This window comes from Pterocles gutturalis, unplaced genomic scaffold, assembly GCF_000699245.1.
Source record: "Pterocles gutturalis isolate BGI_N339 unplaced genomic scaffold, ASM69924v1 scaffold15848, whole genome shotgun sequence".
Classification (NCBI taxonomy): domain Eukaryota; kingdom Metazoa; phylum Chordata; class Aves; order Pterocliformes; family Pteroclidae; genus Pterocles; species Pterocles gutturalis.
Genome location: NW_010120780.1, coordinates 30558 through 54583, shown reverse-complemented (window position 1 = coordinate 54583; position 24026 = coordinate 30558). Strand labels below are relative to the sequence as shown.

Sequence of the window (24026 nt, the reverse complement as noted above, 5' to 3'; positions counted from 1 at the left end):
GTTCAATTGGGTTATTAAGATGTCTAAATCTTCCATATAAGTGAAAATCTGAGGTGTAGAAGTGATTTGGGGTCATTTGAACTTTGTGTTACCACCTGGAAAGTGATGAAAGTTGCTGCCTAGAACAAGGAACAAAATTAAGAGATGCTTTGATAAAGGATTAAATGTAGAATTTGTGATTTTTACCTTAAAAGTAATAGCTACCTTTTCTTTTTAGACGATGTCTTCAGCAGTTGTTCAAATATATGCTGCAGACCGCAATGCCATGTGGTCAAAGAAATGCTGTGGTGTAGCTTGCCTTGTAAAGGACAATCCACAGAGGTCGTATTTTATCAGAATATTTGACATTAAGGTAAGCATCTTCTTTTCTTTCAGACTCTTTAAGCTTGGTTGTGTTCATTCTCCATTTTGAATTGAATGAACATAGGTTGTCGTAGCTACAAACGCATAGAAGTTCTCAAGTAAATGGTTGCACTTTAAGCGGTGCAATTAAAGTGCTTATTAATAGACAAGTGCAATTTTCTTAATATTCCAGATTTAAGTTACTTCCTAGGTGTCAGATTTATGGATGAAAAAAATATCAGACATTTTCATACAGCTCACAGAAGCTGTCCTCTACAGATCTGATTAAGTCAAACTAGTGAAAGTTAGTATAGTGTCACTGACATAGATAGTTGTCACAATTCTAGCAGGTGTCACTATTTGGATGATATTAACAAAGTAGATTCTGTCTTCTGTCCGGATGAAAGCAATCTTTTTGATTGGTGTGTTGGTGCATGTGAAAACTGCAGGACAAACAAGCTGCTTTTTTTGCCGTCCACAATATACAGCCATACTAAAGATCTTTGTCCTGTTATAATATTTAACTCAAGACAATGGAAACTAAGAGATGAAGTGCCCCAGATGTGTGTTCATAACAAAAGTCATACTGAGAAGCACAAGTCCTCCTGACTTTGGGAAGCTTCCCATTATCTTTATAGCCAAGAGCTGCTCATTATCTTTCAGCTTTCAGTGCTTGAAGTCTCTCGCATTTGTTCAGGATTTCCAGTTATCACTTGCATTTGACTTTGATTTGGTCACTTGACTATTAGACTTAGTGGGAAACCTGTTCCTTGGGTCCTGAACTATAATGCCATTTAAATATATAAAATGTCTTAAAAAGTTGAGCCTTTTGTTCCCTTTAAGTTAACTGTTTTCAAGTCAAACCTGAGATAATAACATACTGCTGGAAGTCTCCTTTATTACTATTGCTGTTATCACTGTATTCTGATTGCTGGTCACTGTTACTGCTACCAGTATCACTGTTGCAGGATTGTAGAACTTGAAGGAATTTGAACAGAACACAGTAACCTGATCGAATAGTCATCCACAGCTCTTCCACAAGTTCCAGTATATTTTGATTTTGACTGAGCTTATTTATTGAGTTAATAGCAAGATAGATGCTTAACACCATGCAGCTTCCATTAATAGGTTCTATTGTGAAAGTAGTTAAACTCTGCAATTAATCTAAGTTTTTAAAATTCTTTTCTTCTTTTTTTCAGGATGGGAAATTATTGTGGGAGCAGGAGCTGTACAATAACTTTGTATATAATAGTCCTAGAGGATATTTTCATACCTTTGCTGGAGATGTGAGTCTCAACATTTTTGAATACTTATTTTAAAATAATGCCTTTTATTTGAACATTTGAACATTAGCTGCCATTAATGTAATTGAGGTTTTTTTATTATTTGTAAAAGTACAGTATTACCTGTGTTCCTTGAAGCGTTTTAAGCTTATTTATAGAAGGATTTTTTTCCTATCTCAACTAGAAAACTTAATCCATAGGACAGAAGCATGAAATGCAGTTCTTTTTCTACTCCCTTTAGTGAAATTGCATGTTGACTTGCAGATTATGTTTGTGAAGTAAAATATATTCTTAAAGCACAAATTTTCCTCTCCCCTCTTTGATTTCAAGTGACAAGATTTTGGTCAAATTTGTTAGCCGTGATCTCTAGAAACTTGATCAGTAGACAGATCCTAACATAGAATATTTCACTAAGACTTGTTTCCAAATGTTTTTTTCTGATTATACCTTCAGAAAGCCTTTGAAACATTTTCTTAGTCATGGGTGGGGGAATATTAATGTTTTTCAGACATGTCAAGTTGGTCTTAATTTTGCTAATGAAGAAGAAGCTAAACTATTCCGCAAAACAGTAACAGATCTACTTGGACGACGGCAGAGAAAATCTGGTAAATATTCAAATTAATCTTAAATTCAGGATTGTTTATGTTGTTTTGGGGGGAGGCAGGAAGTTACTTCTATGTTTGCAAGCTACTGGAGGCACTATTGCCATATTTATATTTAGAAGTAATTGTGTTATTGAAGTGTGCTTCTTTTCTCTATTGTGCAAAAATAATATTTTTCTGAAATAACTTAACTTGGTGCTCCTTGCTGTAAGTTTCCTCGTAAGACTAGAGTCCCAAGGTTGTGGTGTTTGAAAATACAGATCAGGAGGAAGCAAAAATGGTAAGCTGTCAGTGGGAAAACTAGATATCTTTCTGTAAGCTGCTTTCACATTTAACTAAACCCTCTTTTAGCTCTGGGCTGTTTATAACTGATTTGTTAAAATTCAGCCCAAGTGGGTTGTACAAAAATTTTACCATCTGGTATGTTCAGTAGTTCATGTGAATGAATTTTTGGCATTGGTCCAATGTTTAGTAGAGAAATATCTTTTATTCAAAACTACTGCTCTTGATGGAAGCCAAGAACAGAAGACATAATGTGCTTATACTGTCCTTAACAGCACAGGGCAGTCTGAAGCACAGCATGCTTTTTGCCAGCTGCAAGATGCCTTAGAGACATGGTCAGTGTTTTGAAGGGAGCTGAGGCTTCCTACAGATCTTGTCCTGGTCCTTTTCCCGGGAGCCCATAAACAACTTACCTGCTTGAAGAATAAGGTGATATAAGATACGCTGGGAACACATGGACCTTCTCAGCCTTGCTGTAAGCTGTAGCATGGACCTGTGTTCAAGCAATGCGATGCGTTTTTGTATTCCCTTCTGGAATTGAACTGCACTAGCAGTGCAGTGTAGACTAGTGTAAAAGGAGGAAGCCCTCGTCTTGGATTGCCATCCTTGCAAGTATTCTTGGGAACATACATGATCTATATGTATGCACTTCGATTCCATTCAGGTACGGTGACTCAGTTGCAGAGCATTTGTTCTAGAAGCTTAAATGGCTTATTTAAGATTCCTTCTCCTCAGAATTAGGATAAGTTAATAGGGTTTCATAAGAAGTGGAGTCATTAAGAAGTGGCATTAATGAAGTTTCTCATACTTGTTGTGTAAAAGTAATCTTGCATCAGCTTGGATCTCCTGTTCCTGAAGTATCACTCTATTATGTGTCTAAAACACTGCTACAGTGCACAGGCATGACTTGGAAAGAAATGTGTTTGCATTATTGGCCATAGCAAACTTCGCTCAAAAATAGTAGTTCAGTCAAACCTCCTGTTCAGAGGACAGAGGTTCACCTCTGTCCTTCCACATAGAGATTTTTTTTTTTCACAGGACCACATAAGTTTTTCTTGTTTATTCTTTCTGCTAACAACTTGTCTTGTGTGCTCAAACTCATGGTGTAGGATGAGTTTATTCTAAACATTATCTTTTAACAAACAAACAACTTCCCCTCCACAAACACTTGCAACTTAAAGATGACTGTAATATTAAAAAAACCAACCCAAAACCAAAGCAAAAAGCTCAAAAGTTTTTTTTCTTGTTAGGAGCTGCAAAACAAGAATTGAAAACAGTCATGAGATTCCTTAGTCAAGCCACCAGATGGAGTTCTGTATTTGTCGTTGATGCGACTGTATCTAATTGTGCTTTTCAAAGAACAGGGCTTTGCACTTGCCCAAGTCAGAGCTGAGTTGCTATTTGTGTTTATTTATTTATATAGAAATGCTTATATAGAACATATATTAATTTATACGTAGATTTTTATATACTATAAATGATATAAAGGTTGTATATTATTTACAATTATACCTAAATTGTGTGTGTGTATTTTAATGCATCTTAACCTCAAACACAGAGGTAATAGTCTGGTAGTTTTTTATGCCTTTCTGTTTTAATGGGATTTTTACTCCTATACCTTCCAAAATATGTTTTATTTCATAACAACGCCACCTGACATGCTTTCAACTGAAATGAGTACTACATGTGATCACTTAGCAGCCTGTTATACCATTCAGTGCTTGCTAGGAGACTTTTCCAGGAGTCTTATGGAAAGCTTATGTTGTTGGAAGGTAGCAAGAACAGCAGTTCTGGCTCACGAAACTGTCTTTGTGCCGAGACTAGTACACAAAATATTGTCTAGCAGCTGCAAGAAGAGGCAACAGTATTCTGCTCTTCCTCTTGGCATGAAATGCACTCTAGGATACAGACAGCTCCTGAGTAAGTCTATCTGGAGTTCCAGAGGTGAAAGTTTGGCTCCAAATAGAGTATGTACAAAAGCTTGCAGATGTACAAAGTATCTGTGAGAGAACTGAATGAGGGAGAAAGGCAGAGAAAGAATTATTGATGTGTTATCTTAGTCTTTTTTAATATCAGGATGGTTTTCATCTAGCTAAATTCTGATTTTTTTAAGTCAATTAAATTCTTAACGTTAGGTTAGGAAGAAATTGCTCTAATTAGTTAACTTCTCTGGTAGACTTATTTAAATAATCTCTCCATTTACTTTTTAAACTGGTCCCAAATAGTTTCCCTCGTTAAGGAGGCCGAACACATCGTTTCTCTTCTCAGTGCTTGTCAGTGTCCTGCATTCTTGTATGTAGGTACTATTAGCTTTTATTTTTATTATCTTGCCTCAGAACCGTTAATGTGTGTACATGCATAATTGTCCTTTCCGCATGCTGAGCACGTGGAGGGCAGTGGAGACTTGTAGAACAGAACCTTGTTCTTAGCTGCCTTTCTGAAGTAGGAGGCTTCTTGACTAGTTTTTATGGACCGCTTGTAGCTTGTGGGCAGGAGCTCTGTTAGTCTCTTCTGACGCTACCTTTTTCCTCCACAAGCTTTTAGCTCCTTACGCCCTTCCTAGTGCACTTCATAAGGTTCAAGCTGGATACTTAATAGGGAAAGCTGTGGGGTTTTTTTATTTTTATTTTTTTCCTCCAGTTTTGGTCACAGCTTTTGTTTTTGCTACCTGGGAGACAAGGCTAGCTCTGAATTTCTCAGCTTGCATTGGATTCAAGTCTCAGCAGAGATCATTCTTGTTTCTAGGAATATTTATTGAAGGGGGCTGTGTTTTTTGGACATAGGCAGCTGGTGAAGTTGATCTATTTTGGATCAGTAGACATCTCCATCTTCAAAAAAGGAGAAGCTTGCCAGTCTCCAGGCGGGTCATCTGCACTTCAGAACAGGAGTTTGTATTTTCTGGTCGACAGTGGAAACCACAGAAAAACAGATCTACTATCTTTGGGCTACAAATTAATCCTTTATATACCCAGCAAAAATTTCAGGAAGTGTTTAAAATGTCTTGCTTTGTTTTCCACTATCTTATTGCTTGAACTCTTTCTTTTAATGAAAATTGTAATGGATTCCTGTGATTTGGCACAAGGCCACTTAACACTTCCTATGAATACCTCCTGGTTTTGCCAGCTTCCCATCCTGTGCCAAGTGCTTGCAATCAGTCCTGCACTCTCCTTTGCTGTCTCTGAGTTGTTGGATAAAACTCTAATTATGTTCTAAAAGTTGAGTTTAGGAGTGGTTTTTTTGGCAGTACAACAGCAGTGGTTTCTTAAACTGAATATTCTAGGAAGATAAAGCACAGTATTTGGCAAAAACCCTTTTATTATCCCCTCAGACCTAATGCCTTTTGCTGAGGAACCCTTGCAGAGGTTCTCCATCTCTGTGCCTAAAACTAATCTGCTGTGACCTCAGAGGCCACTGTCTGTCTTTAGAAGGCTTGCTCAGAAAAAGTTGATTCTCAAGGGGTTTTGGTCACCTTCCTCTGAATGTTTGATGACCCTAACAAGTTATTTATTCCTACCTGAAGACCAGCTGACTGATACGAGGCTGACTTGCCTTGCACACCTAAGATTGTTTTAAAAATGTTACTAGGTCCAAGTCAACACCATCTGTGGAGCCACCTTCTCCCTTCCCCTTATGTTTGTGTCTGGAAAAATATGATAAGCAGTTTTTCTGGGACTTGCTGAAAAGATAAATATCTGTTGCATATTCTTATTACAAAACTCGTAGGAATCCCTGTTAGACACTCCAGATCTGAATGGGAGGGGGATGTACAGCCTTCCTTACAGAGCCATGTGTGGTGAGATGACAAACTACTTGCCTGTATGCATATTGCTAAATCCAGAATTCTTAAGATTGTGTGTAGGTACACAAATAGCACAACTGTGTTCTGAGGGTTTTGAAGGACAGTTGCAGGGTAGGTAAATGTTATTTGTGGTGAATAGGAATTAATAGTAAGTGAGGGAAATCTCCTTTAAAGGAGAATTTGCTATTACAGGCTGAGACTACTGAGGTGTGAAATGTTTACAACTACATTTTAAATCATCAAGCCAAATTCTTCATGGTCCATGACGCAATTTGGCATTGTGTATAGAATGTTCGATTAGTACTAAAGAGATTCTAGTTCTGTTCCATATTGTTCCAGTACCTGTTGGATAACATAGGTGAAATGTCTTGCCCCCTCTATGTGCTGTTTGCTTTGCATAAAACCAAAAATAATTATAATATATCTGATGTTTTGTGGGAGAACAATACTGTATAAAAGTGCTAATTATATTTCAAATAAAAATGAAGGAACAACCTCATTCAGTGGAAATCTGAAAGCATAATGCTTCAAAAACATTGTTTTGATAGGTTGTACCAAAACAGCTGCTTTTTTAATATTTCACCTTACTTTGGAGTTAAGATGTCTGAAACCAACTCAGTAGCTATTTTCTTATGCTCCTACTCAGTTTGCTCACTTGAAATTGGTGCTTATTGTCTTAAATTGGTTTTTAGCGGTCTGTAATGCTTTGTTTCAACTCTACAACAAGTAGGCTTTAAGGATATTAATAAATTTTTAAGTTTGACTTCAAGGTCATTGAAAGCTTCACTAGAAACTAAAATTTACAATTACTTTTTCCTATGGTACTTATGAATAAATAGCTCTTTTTCTTTTTCAACAGAAAAAAGACGAGACCCACCAAATGGTAAGCTTTTTACATGAATCACTGCTTTTGGGGTTTTTTGGGGTTGTTTTGTTTTGTTTTCTTTTTTTTTTTTTCCCTACTGCTGTCATTTACTGTTTATGTATAGTTTCCTTTTAAACTTGTTCGGGATAGTCATGTGGTGGCCAAAGTAGTAAACTCTTATTCTGGAGGTTAGTGTATTTGTTTTGTTTCTGTTCTTTGGTATTTGTTTAGCTGTAGTTTGAAAGATTTGTGGCTTAGCTGGCATTTGTAACCAATGTTTCTGGAGGAGCATGTTTTGTTGCAAATAGGTCAGAGGCCCTTTAGTTTAAACTCAGAAGAAAACTTTGTACCTTGCATTTGCTGCTTGCTCTTAAGAATACGCATATGTAGTGGGCAAGCATAATGATGACTGATTTCATAAAACACATGTAACATTTCAATTTCAGTGCATCCGGCTAACCATGTGACATAGCCTTTTCGTCATATGTCATATCTTTGTTGATATTAAGTTTTTTTTTCCATGAAGGATTGTCTGAATCTATTTGTCTCTCAGGAGTACCCCTCACTGGCATGAAGATACAAGTTCCTCAGGAAATCCTGTCTTTAAATTGATGGAAGGTGTCAAAACTATGTATCAATTTGATCAAAATTTTTTTATCATCTATTCTAAAATCAAGTGAAAAATGCACATCAATGAATATCAAGTTTGGAGTCTTTGTAGTTCTGAATTCACACTGCAGTTAAAAAGGGATTTCTCTTGGGATATTTCTGTGGGTGATCCAGATCACAGGTCTTATCACTGTGTCTGTTAGTTTGCCGCTTGAGCAAGGGTGTAGTCAGCTAATCATCTGAGGTCCCCTTATGGCCTGAGGAGGTGGTCTTAAACTTGTACTAACTGAGGCTTCCAGCCATCTTGGTAGGTCACCAAAATAGGTAATCCTTAACTAATCTTGAGTTATGGGAACTACTGATATCTTTTATATGCTAATAAACTCTCCCTCATGTGGAGTACTTCTCAGAAAACTACTCTTTCCATAAACATTAAGTTTTGAGGAAGTTCAGGCAATCATCAGTTTAGGCCAGGTGTTTTTGGTATCAATTGCTTCACCTGTGACTGGATTGTTTAGTTTTGAAACAATCATAGTAATACCATCTGTGATCATCTTACCAGCTTTACTCAGCTTTCAGGAGGTTTTAACTGTTCTGCCTCTTGAGCGACACTTGCTTCTGCTCACCTAAGCAGCTCATCCCTGACAGCAATGTCTGCAGAGAAGATGGGAATTAAAACAGCAAGTGGTGACTGTGTAATGCCACCTACCACAAAAATATAGCCTCTGTCTCTACTGTAAATGTTACCAACAGTAACACAAACAATTTGTCTAGTTTGCTATCTGTGATTGAAATAAGATTTAAGAAAACTAAATCTGTAAACTTCTGTCCTTAAAAAACTCTTATAAATCACCCTGTAGGACCTCAAGCAACAACTTTTTTGAGAAAAATTATGCATACTAAACTTGCATTCATTGATCTAATGCCTTTATCTTGAATATTCTGTGGAATGCATAGGTTTATGCCCAGTGTTTCAGGTTTTATAATCACTCGTCAAAGCTCTGAGCATCTCTGCTTTTTTGGTAAACTCTTTCACTGAGAGTCTATGTACTCTTTCACGGTTTGTCTTACCTTCCTTTTCTGATTCTGTACAATTCTGTAATGCCTAGCTTCTCTGCTAGAAAATTTAGGTGTGTTCATGCCCTCTGTAGTCAAAGGTGAGACATGCTCAGACCATGGGTTATAGCCTCTGCATTTCATCATTTTTGAATTCGGACTAGAGCAGATATATACTCTCAAGTTGTAACTGGGGAAAAACTGTTGTAATATCAGATGCTTTTTGTTTTATTCTCCATATACAGTGAAATTGTGTTGGGGGGAGGAAGAGGAAAAGCAACACCTGCTTTTTTTGTACTGTCAATGCATAATTACCTTTAAAACTGAAAAAACAAGAACAGTCACATTTCTCTACTCACATGATCCATGCTTGAAATACTGTGGGGAATTTTGTTTTAGTGAAGCTTGTTTGTCTGGATTTTCTGCATATGATGAAGCTGCATGGAAAAAAGCACTCTGTCTTTTCATGTGACATTTTCAATGGTACAGATGTAAGGTTTTTTTTTTTTTGTAGAATTGCAGGATTGAAATAAAATTGGCATTAACAGTTATGTAAAATGTATTAGTCTATAATTCCCTGGGATTTATGTTCTACTCACTTGTAATAGCTAGGTCTCTTTATGCAAATAAAGAAGAGTTACTGTAGTTCAGCTGACCTCTTAGTGCAGTTCTGGATGAAACACGGATTTGTCGGAGAATTAGGTTTTGAGGGAATCTTTAAGAACCACATGGCAGATTTTTGTTTTGGCTCTTAACTAGAATAGTTTGCATTTATTGTAAGGCTGTCTATAGTCTCGGTCAGATGCCTACAGAGGCTCTAAATAAAATACAGAGAATTTCATAGAATTAACACTTCAAAATGTTCTGTACTACATTTTCTGGAGCCCCTTCTGAAGCTATCCCAGATATTGATAACAGTGGATGCTTAAGGTCACTGTACTGTCAGGTGCTTCCTAACGATGAGCTCTATATGCCTCTCTCATCTTCATTTGTGGAGCTGTCTACACCTGACGGGGAAGGTGCATGTCTTATGATGGGAAAAATTTTACTGGATATAAATATGGCAGTTCTAGAAGAGTACAGTTCTTTCCAAGGGTCTTTTATCCCTCGTGGGCGTCTAAGGTCTAAACATGATGGTAAGAAAAATTTTCATATTTTAAGAGTTTACTGTGGTCTCTTGCATAAATATTAGTATCAATGAATCAGGCTATCAATCTGTAATTTGAGCTCAGCTGAATACAGCTTCAGTTGGCAAATGGCTGCTGCTCTACATAGTTAAAACCATGTATGGTTAGTTCAGGATTTTATATGCAGAAAGGTGCATTTTTAAAGACTGTTAGGAATTGTGAGAAGAATATTATGAACTTCCTAGCATGGCGAAGGTACGTGTTTGTTTTTGAATGTTGGTACAGCTGTTGAAACTACAAATATCAATATAATAGGTGAAAATAGGTAGACTATAATAGAGAAAATAGGTGATTAAAGTGAAAATTAACTCCTACAGTGGTATTGGTTTTGACCCTAATGAAATTAAGACTAATTTTCTGTCCATCCTGAAGATTTTACTTCACTCCACTTGTTCAGTTTTGGGTTGATAATATTTGATGATTAGTGAATGTAATGCTAACTTGAAGTGGAATTTTAACAATGTAAATTGTTTTGCATAGCCGTATGTGGTCAATTTGCTTTGGTATTCTCAAAGGACAGTTGTCTAGATCATAACATTTCTAGATCAAAGTGTTTCTGCTTAGCAGAAAACATTTCAGAAATTCTTTGTGCAGTTTCAGTGCAGTTTTACATCTTGTCCTTTAAGAGTCCTACAGGAATGTAGGAGTATGTTTTTAGAGGAGTTTTGTCTAGCCTGGTGTCTTTTTTCTGTTCTTGTTTCTTGTTCTGGGAGGACTAGGTGCTTCCCACAGAGGTGTTAAACTACAAATGTCAGCTATGTTATCCATTGTATTGTCTGCTTCTCCTTTTCTGACTTGGACTTTGGACTGTGGAACCTAAGGGTTGTTGATCCTTTCAGAATGCTTAGAGAACTTTAAATTATCTGTACAAAATGCAGTTATGAAAAAATAGTGTCAACATAAGGTTCAGATTTATCAAAGTCTAATTAGACTTTTTTATCATCTGCCCAGTAAGACTGGATGCATGAGTCTTACTTTAATTGATTTGCTAACCATTGAGTAGAAACTCACAGGCAAGTAGAGGATGTTTTCAAGCTATTTCTGGACAAATGGGTCTTAAATTGTCTGCTTAATCTCATTCTTACAAAACTGAAATTACTTACCCTTTTTGCAGATTTCTTTAAAAATATACATGTGTATACATACAGATGTGTGTGTATATATATATATGAAAAATGCATAAATTGTCTCTTAGTATTTAAATATTACTATCAATTGCTTGTGTCAAGAGTTATCTTCTGTCAAAGCTAAAAAAACTGAGTGGAAAACATGCCGGGTTTGTTTATTTGCTAGTATTATGCAAGCGGCATAATACTAAAGTGCTGAAATTGGCAGGAGTATAATTCAGATGCATTTTAAATAACTGGAGTAATAATTCAGAATTGTTTAAAAGGAAGAATGAGGTTATATTATATATAATTTGTATTTCTGGTGGTGTTTTTACTGTTACTACTCTTCAAGCTCTCTTTCTTATCTGGGACTTCAATTCTTTTGTAAACCGGTCAAAGAGTAAGACATAGGAAATCCTGAGTAGTTCCATAGATACTGTCGTATATTTGAAGACAGCAGTATGTCCAGAGCTGCCTTCTGAAGTTCTTGCCATGTTCAGGTTCTGTGTGTGATGGCAGAAAGAATTTCCACTTGGGGTTTATTAAGTGAAGGCTCCCTCTCCTTTAAGATCAGTTTACTGTGCTGCCAAGGTAAGGGCATGGCTGGGTGTTACTGTTTATGGCACTCACTTCTTTGAGCTTGTCTAGGATTGTAGCTAGGCTATACCTTAATGTGTCTCATTCCATGTGTTCTGTGCACTCAAAAGCTCTTTAGTTTAAAATTAATTTCTTTGCCAAATTTGCAAAAAGCAAATTTTAGTTTAGAAAATCTTTCTGCCATTACTCTGCTTTAGCAACCTTGGGTTTTTTTATTTCTTCAGCAAATAACTTAGTCTGTGCATCTGATATCCAGAACCCAACTGGATGCATGGGGCATGTAGAACTATGGCTACAATACAAGCATTTTATCACTTTAAAAAAAAAAAAGGTTTATAGGTTAAATATGGCTTTGTTGAAACACAATAGTAAAAATCCTGTACTTTACCTTCACAGGCCCAAATCTGCCAATGGCAACTGTTGATATCAAAAACCCGGAAATCACAACTAACAGATTTTATACTCCACAAGTCAACAATATTTCATATACCAAAGAAAAGAAGAAAGGAAAAACTAAGAAGAGAAGATTGACAAAGGCAGATATTGGAACACCATCTAATTTCCAGTAAGGACACTTTTGAGTTTGGGTTTCGTTTTTTGTGGGTGGGAATTTTGTTGGGTTTTTTTGGTGTGTGTCAATCACACTGGCAAACGCTCAAGACTTGAATGTGTGGTTGTTGTGAATAACCTGAACTACAGTGAATGCTAGCTGAAATACTGTGGGGTTTAAAAGCAAGTTAGCTTATACACAGGTGAGGAGTTTACTGCAGCTGTAAACAAAAAGTAACTTGCTGTCCTAAAATAGCTTAAGAAACAATTTAGCTTCATTGAGATGCTTTACTGAAGTAGTCAGCTCAGTGCAGGCTTATTCAGCCTCAATGGGTCAACTCTTTTAACGCTTATTTTTACATCTGTGCCTGCTTAGCTGTGTTTTGTCATGCAAAATACACATGTGGATCCTGACTTGTCATAGCAGCAGAAATGACATACCCATATTTATATCTCTGGCCTTCTGTTTACAAACTTACTTGTTCTGATATGTGAGCTAGTACTCGTATCTCATGATGAAAGTACAGCGTGCGTGTATACACCTCTGAGGAATGGGCTGGGTTTTTTGTAATATCATTTCTTATGTATCTTCAATCTTTTAGGATAGTTACGATGTATCATTTTAAGCTTCACTTTCATGAAACTTGGTTTGCTCATTTTACTGAATTAACTGTTGTTTCCCTGAACTATAATTTGGTATATTGATCGTCTACCTTTTAAAATAAGTGTATCTTATTTGGTATATTGATCGTCTACCTTTTAAAATAAGTGTATCTTATTTGCTAAAGCAACAGGAATTTAAAGAGCTTGAGTTAGTTACAGGAAAGATGAGTTTTCGTGAAGTATTAGAAAAAACAGTGAGGTTTATATGCTAAGTGAATATCTTGTTCTTTTGAACCATTATTTTGCATTGCTTCCACCAATGTGCTTTCCCAGACTAAAATTCCATAAAAGTAATGCTAGTGTTACCAGTTACAGTCGTATTACTGCACGGTGTTTTGAGAGAGTGCTCTGTAGAATGGGATAGTGGACAGAAAGTAAAAGGAGAAATGGGCTAAAATGCTTCCCTAACCAGACTGTGCTTAGACAGTTCAGTCATCAGCCGTGTTCTTTCTGATCTGAGTATGAGTGAAGTGCTGCATCTGTTAGTGTCACCTAAACTGAAAAATGCAGAAAAGAAAGAAGAGTGATACAAAGAAAATTGAAGAGTGATTGGTAGCTGGTCACTGTTGTAGCACTACTAATGCAGACTTCAGTATACACTGATAAAATCGCAAATAATTATTTTCATTATTGTGTCTTACCTCTGATCAGAATTTGTGGAAGGGTTTATGCAGTAGCATAGATAAAAAATGTATTTGAGACTTTGTTTGTAATGTCTATCAGGTTCTGACCTAGAAAAGCTGATAATAAGATGATAAAATATTTAATGAAGTTCAAACAAAAGATATGTTCTGGTATCATTAAATGTAACAACAACTTTTAAGTGGTAAACGTTTGCAAAAGAAGATTGAAAGTCTAGTTTGTTTGGCTTAAGTTAACCTTTAAGCTTTAGTTAAGGTTCTGTAGAGTACAGCTGTATGTTACCTTACTATGTAAGATACTTCATTTTCTGGTTTTGTACAAACGTGGGAACTGGTGTTTGGTCTTGTTAGGCAAATATGCCAGTAGGATAACTTGTATATAACTTGAGCTGTGATAGTGGTGAAGACCAGCACTGTCACTATTTTTTTTATGGCAGATCAAAGTTGCAATCAGTAGATAAAACTTTTAAATGCCTTCTGTTAGACAGATGGAGACTTTCAGTGTTCTGAGAAAAAAAACCAATCAAACTCTACTTAGCAATAAGCTATATTAATGTTGTATACATTCTTTTAAGTAACATGAGAATTGCAGGTACATGGTAAGTAGGTATTTCCGTTGAAAAGACCCCTGAAAACAAATGTGTTAAAGTCAGTGTGTACAAGTAACTTATTTTACTCTGAGGGCTGAAAAATAAATGTGAAATAATGCTAACACTACTCCATATAAACTTTAATATCAATTAAGTGGACTAAGCTCTGAATTGTATGCTCACAGTCTCTTAAAAGATCATTCTGAATTGCACAGATACTTAGAAATATGTGGGTAAGATTGTATCGGCTGGTAAATGTCTGTCAAGTTCCATATGCCAGTTAATACATTACAGTCGGATATGAGACTATGTATTAGGAAATGCATGTCTAATTTGTGTGAAGCAAGCTGTAGCTTAACATCCAGAATTCTGTAATCAATAAATCATCCCATGTTTTGGTAGTGAAAGACATTTAAATATTTAGGCAAAATAAGGGGCTTTCTTTTTTTTTGCCTTTTCTGTAACATAATGTCATTTTAAACCAGGTCTTTTACTTTTCTTCTTGCTCCTCAAATTAAGTAGTTAACTAATCCTAGTTATACCAAAACTGATCATTGAGCTTCAGTATTCTCATTAAGAAAACTTGGGCTGGTGGTACTAACAGACCCAAGCAAGAATACAAGGTCTGTTACACTAGGCACTGTATGAGGACAAGCTTAAGCTAAACTGTATTGGCTACTAATAGCTCACCTGGTATTTTTAAAACTCTGAGTTGGACTTCCTGAAGACTACGTTGAGTTTCTAGAACTGGCTATTGTCAAAAAGACAAAACATGAAGTACTGGTAAAATTATGGTTCTGTCTTCTATAGCCAACAACAGCTATGTGAAGTAGCTTGGAGAGGCACAAACTCTTTTGCCTTTTTAGCTGATTATAGCATTAAATAATATAAAATAATATAAATAACATAAAATAATACTTTAGAAGACATGTGAAATGTCTACTTGAAGCCTAGGAAGATGGCAACTAAAAACAGTCCTGACTTTTCCTTGAAAGAAGTGAATGGGAGAAGGGTGATGAGAGAACAAACAGTGATGACAGGGACGAGGTTTCCCAGCTTCGTGACACTGAAGGCCTTGGCAGTAACTCAAAGTCCAGTTACTATATAAAGGCTAAAATCCTCCCTCAATCTCTGTGCAGTCTTCCATCACTATCTATATGCACCTTCATGTTTTGCCACAGACCGTAACCTAAGGGGGGAAATGACTTCTCCACTTGGTCTTTTCAACGTAAGAGAAAAGGTGTGAGTAAAGGAAGTTCTACTATTCCATTCTCAAGTGGGGCACTGAGGAGTAAGAATTGCTTACTGTCTTAATTAGACGGGAGGTAGAAGCTGGTAGTAATCTCCAGTTACCTTGGTGTCCTGTTATTTTAGTTAACAGGGTCCTTTTTATGCTGATTAAATGGAGTTTTCTGCTTTTTTTAGACACATTGGACATGTTGGTTGGGATCCAAACACAGGTTTTGATGTAAGTAATTCAATAAGTTATTCAAGACACTGAATTATTAAAAGCTTTAGAGGCTTTTTAATGTAAATTGTAAAGATTGGCATTAAATAAAAAGTGAATTGTACATCAAAATAGTTATAAATTATGATTTTATAATATGTTTCAAACATAGAGAGATGTTGGAGTAGAAGGGAATAGCAGAGATCCAGGATTTAGGAGAGATTTGCATGTTTTTTCCCCTCAAATAGTCTTTTCTGGCTGAAGAGTCAACGCAAAGACATGTCCTTGACTTTGCTGTTCCTTTTAGCTACGTGGTTTGTGAGTTATTTTCCAGTGATGGAAATGATATTTTAAAAAATTCTTCTAGTTCAAGCTACTTAAAACTAATGTATCTGACTTGCAGGTGAACAACTTAGACCCAGAACTGAAAAACCTGTTTGATCTGTGTGGAATTTCAGAGGCTCAACTAAAAGACAAAGAAACTTCAAAGGTCATATATGATTTCATTGAAAAAACAGGAGGTGTGGAAGCTGTTAAAAATGAACTGCGCAGACAAGGTGAGATTCCTTTTATCTCCACGTAAAAATTAGTAGGGCATTTTTTGCTGTAAGAATTGGAGTAGAAGCTGTTGATTATAAGGAATTTTTTATTCTCTTCTCTGGACTTCATGTCACTGCAGTTGCATTGACTTTCATAATGTTTCTATACACCATGTGCTATGTAAAAATGTTCATGCACGACCCATGAGACTGCTTGTTCCCTAACGAATAAGGGTCTTATCTATGTCAGTTAAGTAATTTCCAGTAACACTTAGTCAGACTGCAAAGCTCTGCAGTATGTTCCATATCAATTTTTCAGACTGTGTATGTTGCATATTTATTGATAATCTCAATCTTATAAATAAATTAAAATCTTAGAAGCCATATTGCTGTTGTCAGTTATAGTAGTAGTACATGGCTGACAGGTGAATGTGTGATGCCCATTTACCCCGTCAGCCCTGGGTGATGAGCTTTGCAACAGCTAGAGGCCTGCAAATTTTGTATTGTTTTAAAAATTCTTTTTTCTACTTTAAAGTAAAATTTTCTAATTTAAAGTAAAAAGTACTGGTTTCGAGCAGGATTCTCCTGCAAGAAAATTCTCAAATAAGCTATTTCTTGCCCAACCTTTAAGTGTGATCTCAGCCAATGCCTTATCTACTGGAACGTGGCAAGTCAGTCTGGAAATTACACTGCAAATGTCAAACTTTTGAAAAATTTGCCTGGAACACTTCTCAAGAGAAATGGGATATAAATGCCATTAAAATTATGGCCATTTCAAACTGCTGAAAAAATGCTCGAGTGACTGAAGAGATCCAGGTTCCGGGTACAATGACTTGTTACGTTTATTCCCTAGGTCCCCCACGGTGGAGCGGTATGTATTTCAGCTGGCATCTAAGCGTATGCTTCAAAGTATTCATGCTGCTGTGTGATTTCTTTCCTAGATGAGATACCGTAGTCCACATCTGTTTGACTGCAATACTAAAAATTATAGTCAAACTTCTTAGTTAAATTGAAAGGAAAATTTCAGTTGCAATTTTTTTTTCCTCAGTAAGAAACCTGTCAGTTTCTTTATATAATCTTTACTAAGTGTTTACAGAGTTGTTGGTCCCAGATAGCTGACCATAAAATTGGATTGAGAAGACTTGCCTTGGAGTCTTATGACTAGCTTAAAATACTTTAAAAATGCCTGGTTTTCTATTATGTGTGTGTTAACTTCAAGTTACAGCCACTTGCATGTATGCAATTGAAAGAAAAGCTGCCTCATCTTTAACATGCATGATAATAATCTACCTTTGTGCCTTTTGATAGAGGTAGATAAAATATTCCAGCATTTCAGTGGGTTTATCTACAATTATGTTATTTGATGTGTAGGCTTAACTGCTGTTTGAAGTGTTCTTTCTCAGCTGAAACACATTTTCCTGTGTTTATTGCAAGAATTTCTGTGCTTGCATATTCATCCTGATAGGATGCTGACTAGAGAGTTGCAGAAACATTGTCCTGCTCAGATGGAAGCTACTTTTCTGTTTTTCCTGCCCTATCCCTAGTTTTGGTACAGTTGGTTTTATTTTTTCGTGACAATAACATCAATAGAAGATTTTACAACTTCTTTTTTGTTAATAGTGATGTTCAGATTGATGTGCACTTATAAAAAACGAAATTATTTTCCTGCTTTGCTTGTACCATCTGTCGGGGGAGGGGATAGAGATGAGGTAGTGGTGCCCCCTCCTTGTTCCTCCTCCCTCATTTCACATCAGTTGAGTGGGGACAAGCCTTATAAAAACTCCTGCACTCTGTTTCCACAGATTGGACGTGCCATATCTCTCTAGAGATGATGCAAATAAACCCCCTTCCCCACAAGAAAATTTCAACCGTATATTCAAAATATACACACTACAAACTCTGGAGTATGACCATGTCTATCTTTTCAGCAATACTGTCTGTAGTGCTTGTTGAGTAAGTTATGTTTGAAAATACTGGCCTCCAATGGCAGAAAAGCAAACTGCAGTTGTGCCAGTCAAAAAGCGGTGGAATTTTTTTAAAATAATGAATACTGGCAGTATGTATCTTGGAAAATATATGAAGTTTGAGAGGAGATTCTCCCCATGTTGTTCTTTTGAAGGGATGGAAAAAACCAGAGTAGTTTGTGGAACTTAGGAACATAAAATGTAATTTTAGGAGGGATATGTTTCTCTAAGAAGCACTGAGGCACTAGTGTCTCCTGCTTCCTCAAAATCCCTTTTTTAGGGATATCCGCTTTCTGTTCCAGTGAAGACAGCCTGCTTTCTCAGCAGATAATAGAAGAGGTAAAGAACTGTCTTATTGAGTGTAATACCCTTTTCGTTATAAAAGCATATGAAATCAAATATAAATTTTCTTAGTTTTATGATGGCACCTGGATTATTAAATAGTTACATGCAACAACTACACAACCTAAAGTACCACAAGCCATTAGATGCCTAATGGAAGAGGAAATGAAAGGATGCCATTTAAAATGCCATTAACAGAGTAAGTACATTTCAAGGCCACTTCATATAAAAATGATCCTGTGTGTTTTGAAGTAGCCCTGAAGTTGTTTCCTTTCTATGGTCCCTACCATAAAGGTATTCTTGGAACTAACTTTCAGTAAAAGGGACTAGGAGTCAGTTCACGCTGCGTCGTAATGCCTTGGTAGTGTTTTTTTTTTTGTTACTAGAAGATGATACTTCAAAAAATGTTTGCCTCTGTTATTCCCTAATAAAATAATGGATAGATTATGAAGTGGAAACTCTGTATTTCATTTTAAGTGTATTTTCTAAAACTGCTTTCTCTTGCTTTCAGTCCTAGCTCAATAAAATTATAGAGGATTCTTTTGAAATTTTTTCAGCATTTTGTCAGGACAAATTGAGACACTAACTTAAGATACACTTGGATTTTGAAGAAAACTGCTACCATAAAACCCAACCCAAATTAATGACCAGGCTTGTTTTGTGACTTGAATTAGTCTTTCTATGTATTACACTTCCTTCCTGCAGTGTTGATTCTTTTACAAAATACACAACAGACATATGGGCTATATTGAGCTTGGTTTGCATTCATATAAGCATAGCTTATATTCAGCTATATTCAACTTAATGTAGATCTTGTAAAATTTGCACAGGCACAGAGATCCTTGCAAAAGGCAATACAAAGCTGTATTTCTTTTTCTGCTAGTCTCTGAAAGACTTACTAGATATTGAGTAAGATGTAATTGCAAATTTGTTTTGTTTTAATTTCAGCTCCACCTCCACCACCACCGTGCAGAGGAGGACCCCTTCAACCTCCACCACCCCCTCCCCATAGCTCAGGCCCTCCTCCTCCCCCTGCTAGGGGCCGAGGGGCACCACCTCCACCTCCTTCAAGAGCTCCCACTGCAGCACCTCCACCCCCACCTCCATCTAGACCTGGTGCAACAGTGCCCCCACCTCCACCAAACAGGATGTATCCTCCACCACCACCAGTGCATTCATCATCTGCACCCTCCGGCCCTCCTCCTCCACCGCCACCACCACCAGCGAGTGGGTCATCTGTTCCTCCACCACCTCCTCCTCCTCCACCCCCTCCTGGTCCTCCTCCACCACCTGGCCTGCCTTCAGAGGTCGATCACCAGCTTCCAGTTCCTGCTGGAAACAAAGCAGCACTCTTGGATCAAATCAGAGAAGGAGCTCAGTTAAAGAAAGTAGAACAGAACAGTCGACCAGTGTCCTGCTCAGGAAGAGATGCACTGTTAGACCAGATACGACAGGGTATACAGCTGAAATCTGTGAGTAAAAGCTGTTTCTCAGACATGTTTCTTTCAGACTTGCAGATGGCTGCGGTATTGCAGTGTGGACAGTAGATTGCAGCTCTGTTTTGGGCTGCATCATACCTTTTAGGATTTTTGAAGTGATGCTTTAAACAGTAGTACCAAGAAAATGCTTAGAACACATATTTGTTATGGATGAGTACTGGTGCATGGAATTATAATTTTTTCAAATACATTTCTCACTTTTCAGTAAAGCTTTCAGTAAAGCTTTAAGCATAAATTCTACAATGGTGATACCCACAGTACTGTGGCTGTGAAGAACTTTTGCGAGAGCTATGAAAGATTGCTCGTCTTCTGAATACTTCAGTAAAATCATCTAAACAGCTGCAGGGAATGAGTTCAGCAGTAATGGTAATGGAAGGCAAATGATAGAAATTTTTTTTCCCCATCTTAATGGACTTATGCTCTGCAAATGTTGAGGCTTCTAAAGAAGGTGGCTGCCTGTGTCTGGAAAAGCCTTGCCTGTGAGGGATGCCTCTGCTGTTCCTGCAGCAGCTCAGGCTATTACTGTAACTATTTTTTCTTGATGTCACTGAATATCTTCAAAATAATTTTGCCTTAAGGTGGCTCCACTTTCTAGGTTGCATAAAATGTACTCACAGGTATAAGTTGGACAAAAAGCCTGACAGCTGACATTGAGAGGATGTTATACCTAGAAGGTGATTCAATTCTAAACTATCTCTGTCTCTTTTCGGCTGTCATCTCTCACTATCCTTCCTTGTGTTCTTTACACATTTGGTTTAGACTGTGTATTCTCACAGCTTTCATTTAACCTTCAGCTATTTTTTGTTCAACTTCATTTTTACTGTTATAAACCCTCATCTAGTCTCACTTCTGCTTTTTTTTTTATTTGACACTTTTCCGCACTTGAGGCTTCTGATGCAAAAAGTGTGAGGGCATGTTAGTATTTATTTACTGTTAGATTTTGCAACTGCATACCTGTATTACTTTCAGAAGGGATTGTCAACTTGATCAGCAACCCCAAACAAGAAAAATATCTTGTGGTACCTACCAAGGATAAAATACGTAATGATTGTGCAGCCACACAAGTCACGCCTGTACAACTGTATTAAGAAACTTTCCTCTAGCTGAGTGCTCATTTCATGATAGTCAGAGCTGAAATATTTAATCTTGAGTATGGGCTAACTACAGTTGTGTTATGTGGCAAAAGAGAAGAGTTTGACTTTTTTATGGATAAAGACTTAAATTGAGCTTGAGCTAAAGAAACAAACTGCAGTGTCACTGTTCCTTCTGGCTGAAAATAAACTCATTAATCTTATAAGGAAGTTTATCTAGAAATACACGGGTTCTTTTTTGCTAATTGTATCTCTCTAATGTATCCTTTTTTCCAAGGTATCAGATGGCCAGGAGAGTGCACCACCTACACCCGCACCCACCTCAGGAATTGTGGGTGCATTAATGGAAGTTATGCAGAAAAGGAGCAAAGCCATTCATTCTTCAGGTGAGTCTGATGGAATTTTTCTGACCTCATGGTGTCAAGTTTTCAAGAGTTAACGCTTCTATTCAACATAAAATAGTTGAAAAAAGCATGGATTTCAGCATTTTTCAGTCCAATACAGAATGCTCTACGCAGACCCCTAGTGATGGGTCAAATGGTTACATTGTGCTACTGTGAATTACTGGTGTGTAGTAGTTTGCAGTAATATTGAATTAAAAATTAATAATCAAGGTTAATATCCTTATAAAAATTAATTTTTTTTTTACAACTGACTTATTTTTATCTGTTAAATATCTGATGAAATACATTGTCAAATATTTAGGAAGGAAGGTTTTTAATGTTAGTTCTGTTTCTAGAAGCCAAAGCAAAGATGCATATGCTTAAAACTGTGACTTCCAGTGAGTGTGCTTTGGATGCCACCTGCTGGATAATAATCAGATAAGTAGTGTTACTTGACTAGTCCCATATTAGTGCTGAATCAACTTTTCACACTTCAGTGCTTGGAAAAAATAAGGTTGCAAGAGGATTTGCATTTCTCAAATACCAGCTTGTAATAAATGCAGTTCAGTAGCTGCAGTTTGGGCTTTGATATATTTTTCTTCCAGAGCCTGCCTTGATTCTAAAACTGCCCTTGCAGTCTGCAGACTGTTTGACTAAGTGCCATATAGTTTGTTGATTTGCTGCTCTATACAGTAATCTCCAATTTTGGTACTTTACATACATTAAATACAGAAGGGTGTTTTCCTAGGAAAGGAAATGCTCTTGCCTAACAAATAAGTAGTTTAATTTTAACAGGCTACAATTTGTAAATTATGATACATATAAAAATAGTGCAAGGCTGAATAAAGTTAACAGCAAACATTGATATTGAAGTTGCTGTGCCTTACACAGCTTGGAATATGCCAGTAACCACAACGGACTTTAGCTCTCAACATTATTTGCTTATGCAGTAAACAGAAATCCTGTTATGAGGTAAACCTGGGGTAGCAATTCTTGTGTTTCAGAAATCAGTCTGTCCTTGAAGTTTAAAACCCAATCTGGCCACTCTCATAGTCTCTAAGAAAGAGTAATAATTAGTAAGTGTTAAATGAGAACTTCTGATTCTTTTTCCGCATAGCGGAAAACAAGATACATTTTTCTTCCTGGGGAAAGGAGTGAGAAAGGAAACAAATTAGACGTAACTTTCAGCTGGTATCTATCTAAACTAAATGTCATGTCTAGCAATCTTAAAATAGAGTGTTACCAAATGTATTGTCCTGACCTTCTTGAACTGACTGTTCTGTTTTCAGAAAGCTGTTGGAGAATTTGTAACCCTTTTGTCATGTTAATTCAGTGCATGTAAGTGACTGACTTTTGTCTTACAGATGAAGATGAGGATGAAGATGATGAAGAAGACTTTGAGGATGATGACGAATGGGATGATTGATCATATATTATTATATATATATTTTTTTTAAGGTGAATGATATACTAAACACTACTTTCTGTCTATGGATTCTGTAAAATTATCATGTAAATGTTCTACCAATTTGCTGTATATTTTTGTTGCCTTTTGCTTTTTTATTAATCTGTGCAATACCTCATTTAATCTGTAAAGGTTTGTCATAATCCTCTACAAAGCTACTCCCTGTTAATGTGTGCAAGTTTACACCCGGATGATCATGTACATGTGAATACTTTCCATTCCATCAATAAGGGAGTTTAAATGTAATATGTGAGACTGACAAAAACCTTAATGTAATTTAGTTATAATGCAAGAAGGAAAACACTATTTTCATACCCTACTTTTTCTGTATCTAAATTTTCTTATTAAAACCTAGTATAGCACTATGTTCTTTAAGTGATGCAGCTCTTAGTTCATTTAGCCCCTTCATTTCAAATGCAATGCTACATGAATGTTGAGGCTGGTTTATACTATTGCATGGTTTCAAATACATCACAACATTGCAGTTCAGATCTTAGCAGTATGCTTCATCTAAAACAAAATCACTGCAGAAATGCACAGCTAGTTGTGAAGATTACCTTGCCCTAACTGTAGCAATACTGACTGCTATTGAACAGCAGCAGTAATTAAATCCTTCAATTAGGGAACTCTCTACCTGAAGTTAAGCAGGATGGCTTTGCATTGTAATAGTGGTAAAGGCATCTTTAATACAGACAAGTTCAGACAAAGTTGTTTTGTTTTGTTTTGTTTTCCAGCTCTTACTTTCAGAATTAAGAAGTGTAAATTACTGGGGGCTACTGGAGGCTGGCAATTGCTACAGTTTGATTTATTTTAAAAATCAGTTTAATGTGGTTTTCAGGCTGAAGGGCTGCGTTTAATGCTTGCTTCAATAATGTTTAATCACTTTTTAAAATTTGTAGGACATTGGTGTACTAATAAAGTAAACATAAGTGGTGTTACTTTGCAGTCTTTGCGTTATGGTACACAACAAATGCTGAAACACCAATCCTACATCCATAAAGTTAGAAAGCCATTAACTCAGAATGTACACTTTGAATAAGCACTGAACTTTATGGCAACATTCTGTCTTCATATGCTGGCTTTAAGACCAAGGGTTGTGATGAAGATCAAGAACCCAATGCA

The 24026-nt window shown here is 36.6% G+C and overlaps 1 protein-coding gene across 1 annotated transcript; it reads left to right on the top strand.

The window, feature by feature from the left end:
- Positions 1-222: 222 nt before the first annotated feature.
- Positions 223-23267, top strand: WASL (Wiskott-Aldrich syndrome-like). The gene is made up of 11 exons (XM_010077019.1): positions 223-352; positions 1542-1628; positions 2134-2230; positions 7168-7191; positions 12128-12296; positions 15600-15642; positions 16025-16178; positions 17014-17031; positions 19415-19938; positions 21334-21442; positions 22804-23267. The coding sequence occupies exons 1-11, from the start codon at positions 266-268 to the stop codon at positions 22863-22865; spliced, it is 1374 nt and encodes a 457-aa protein (XP_010075321.1). The 5' UTR covers positions 223-265; the 3' UTR covers positions 22866-23267.
- The last annotated feature ends 759 nt before the right edge of the window (positions 23268-24026 follow it).

Coding starts and splice junctions, on each gene's coding strand:
- WASL (XM_010077019.1), top strand. CDS start 266: ATGTGGTCAAAGAAATGCTGTGGTGTAGCTTGCCTTGTAAAGGACAAT. Junction 2,231..7,167: donor ACGACGGCAGAGAAAATCTG/GTAAATATTCAA, acceptor CTTTTTCAACAG/AAAAAAGACGAGACCCACCA. Junction 15,643..16,024: donor ATCCAAACACAGGTTTTGAT/GTAAGTAATTCA, acceptor TCTGACTTGCAG/GTGAACAACTTAGACCCAGA.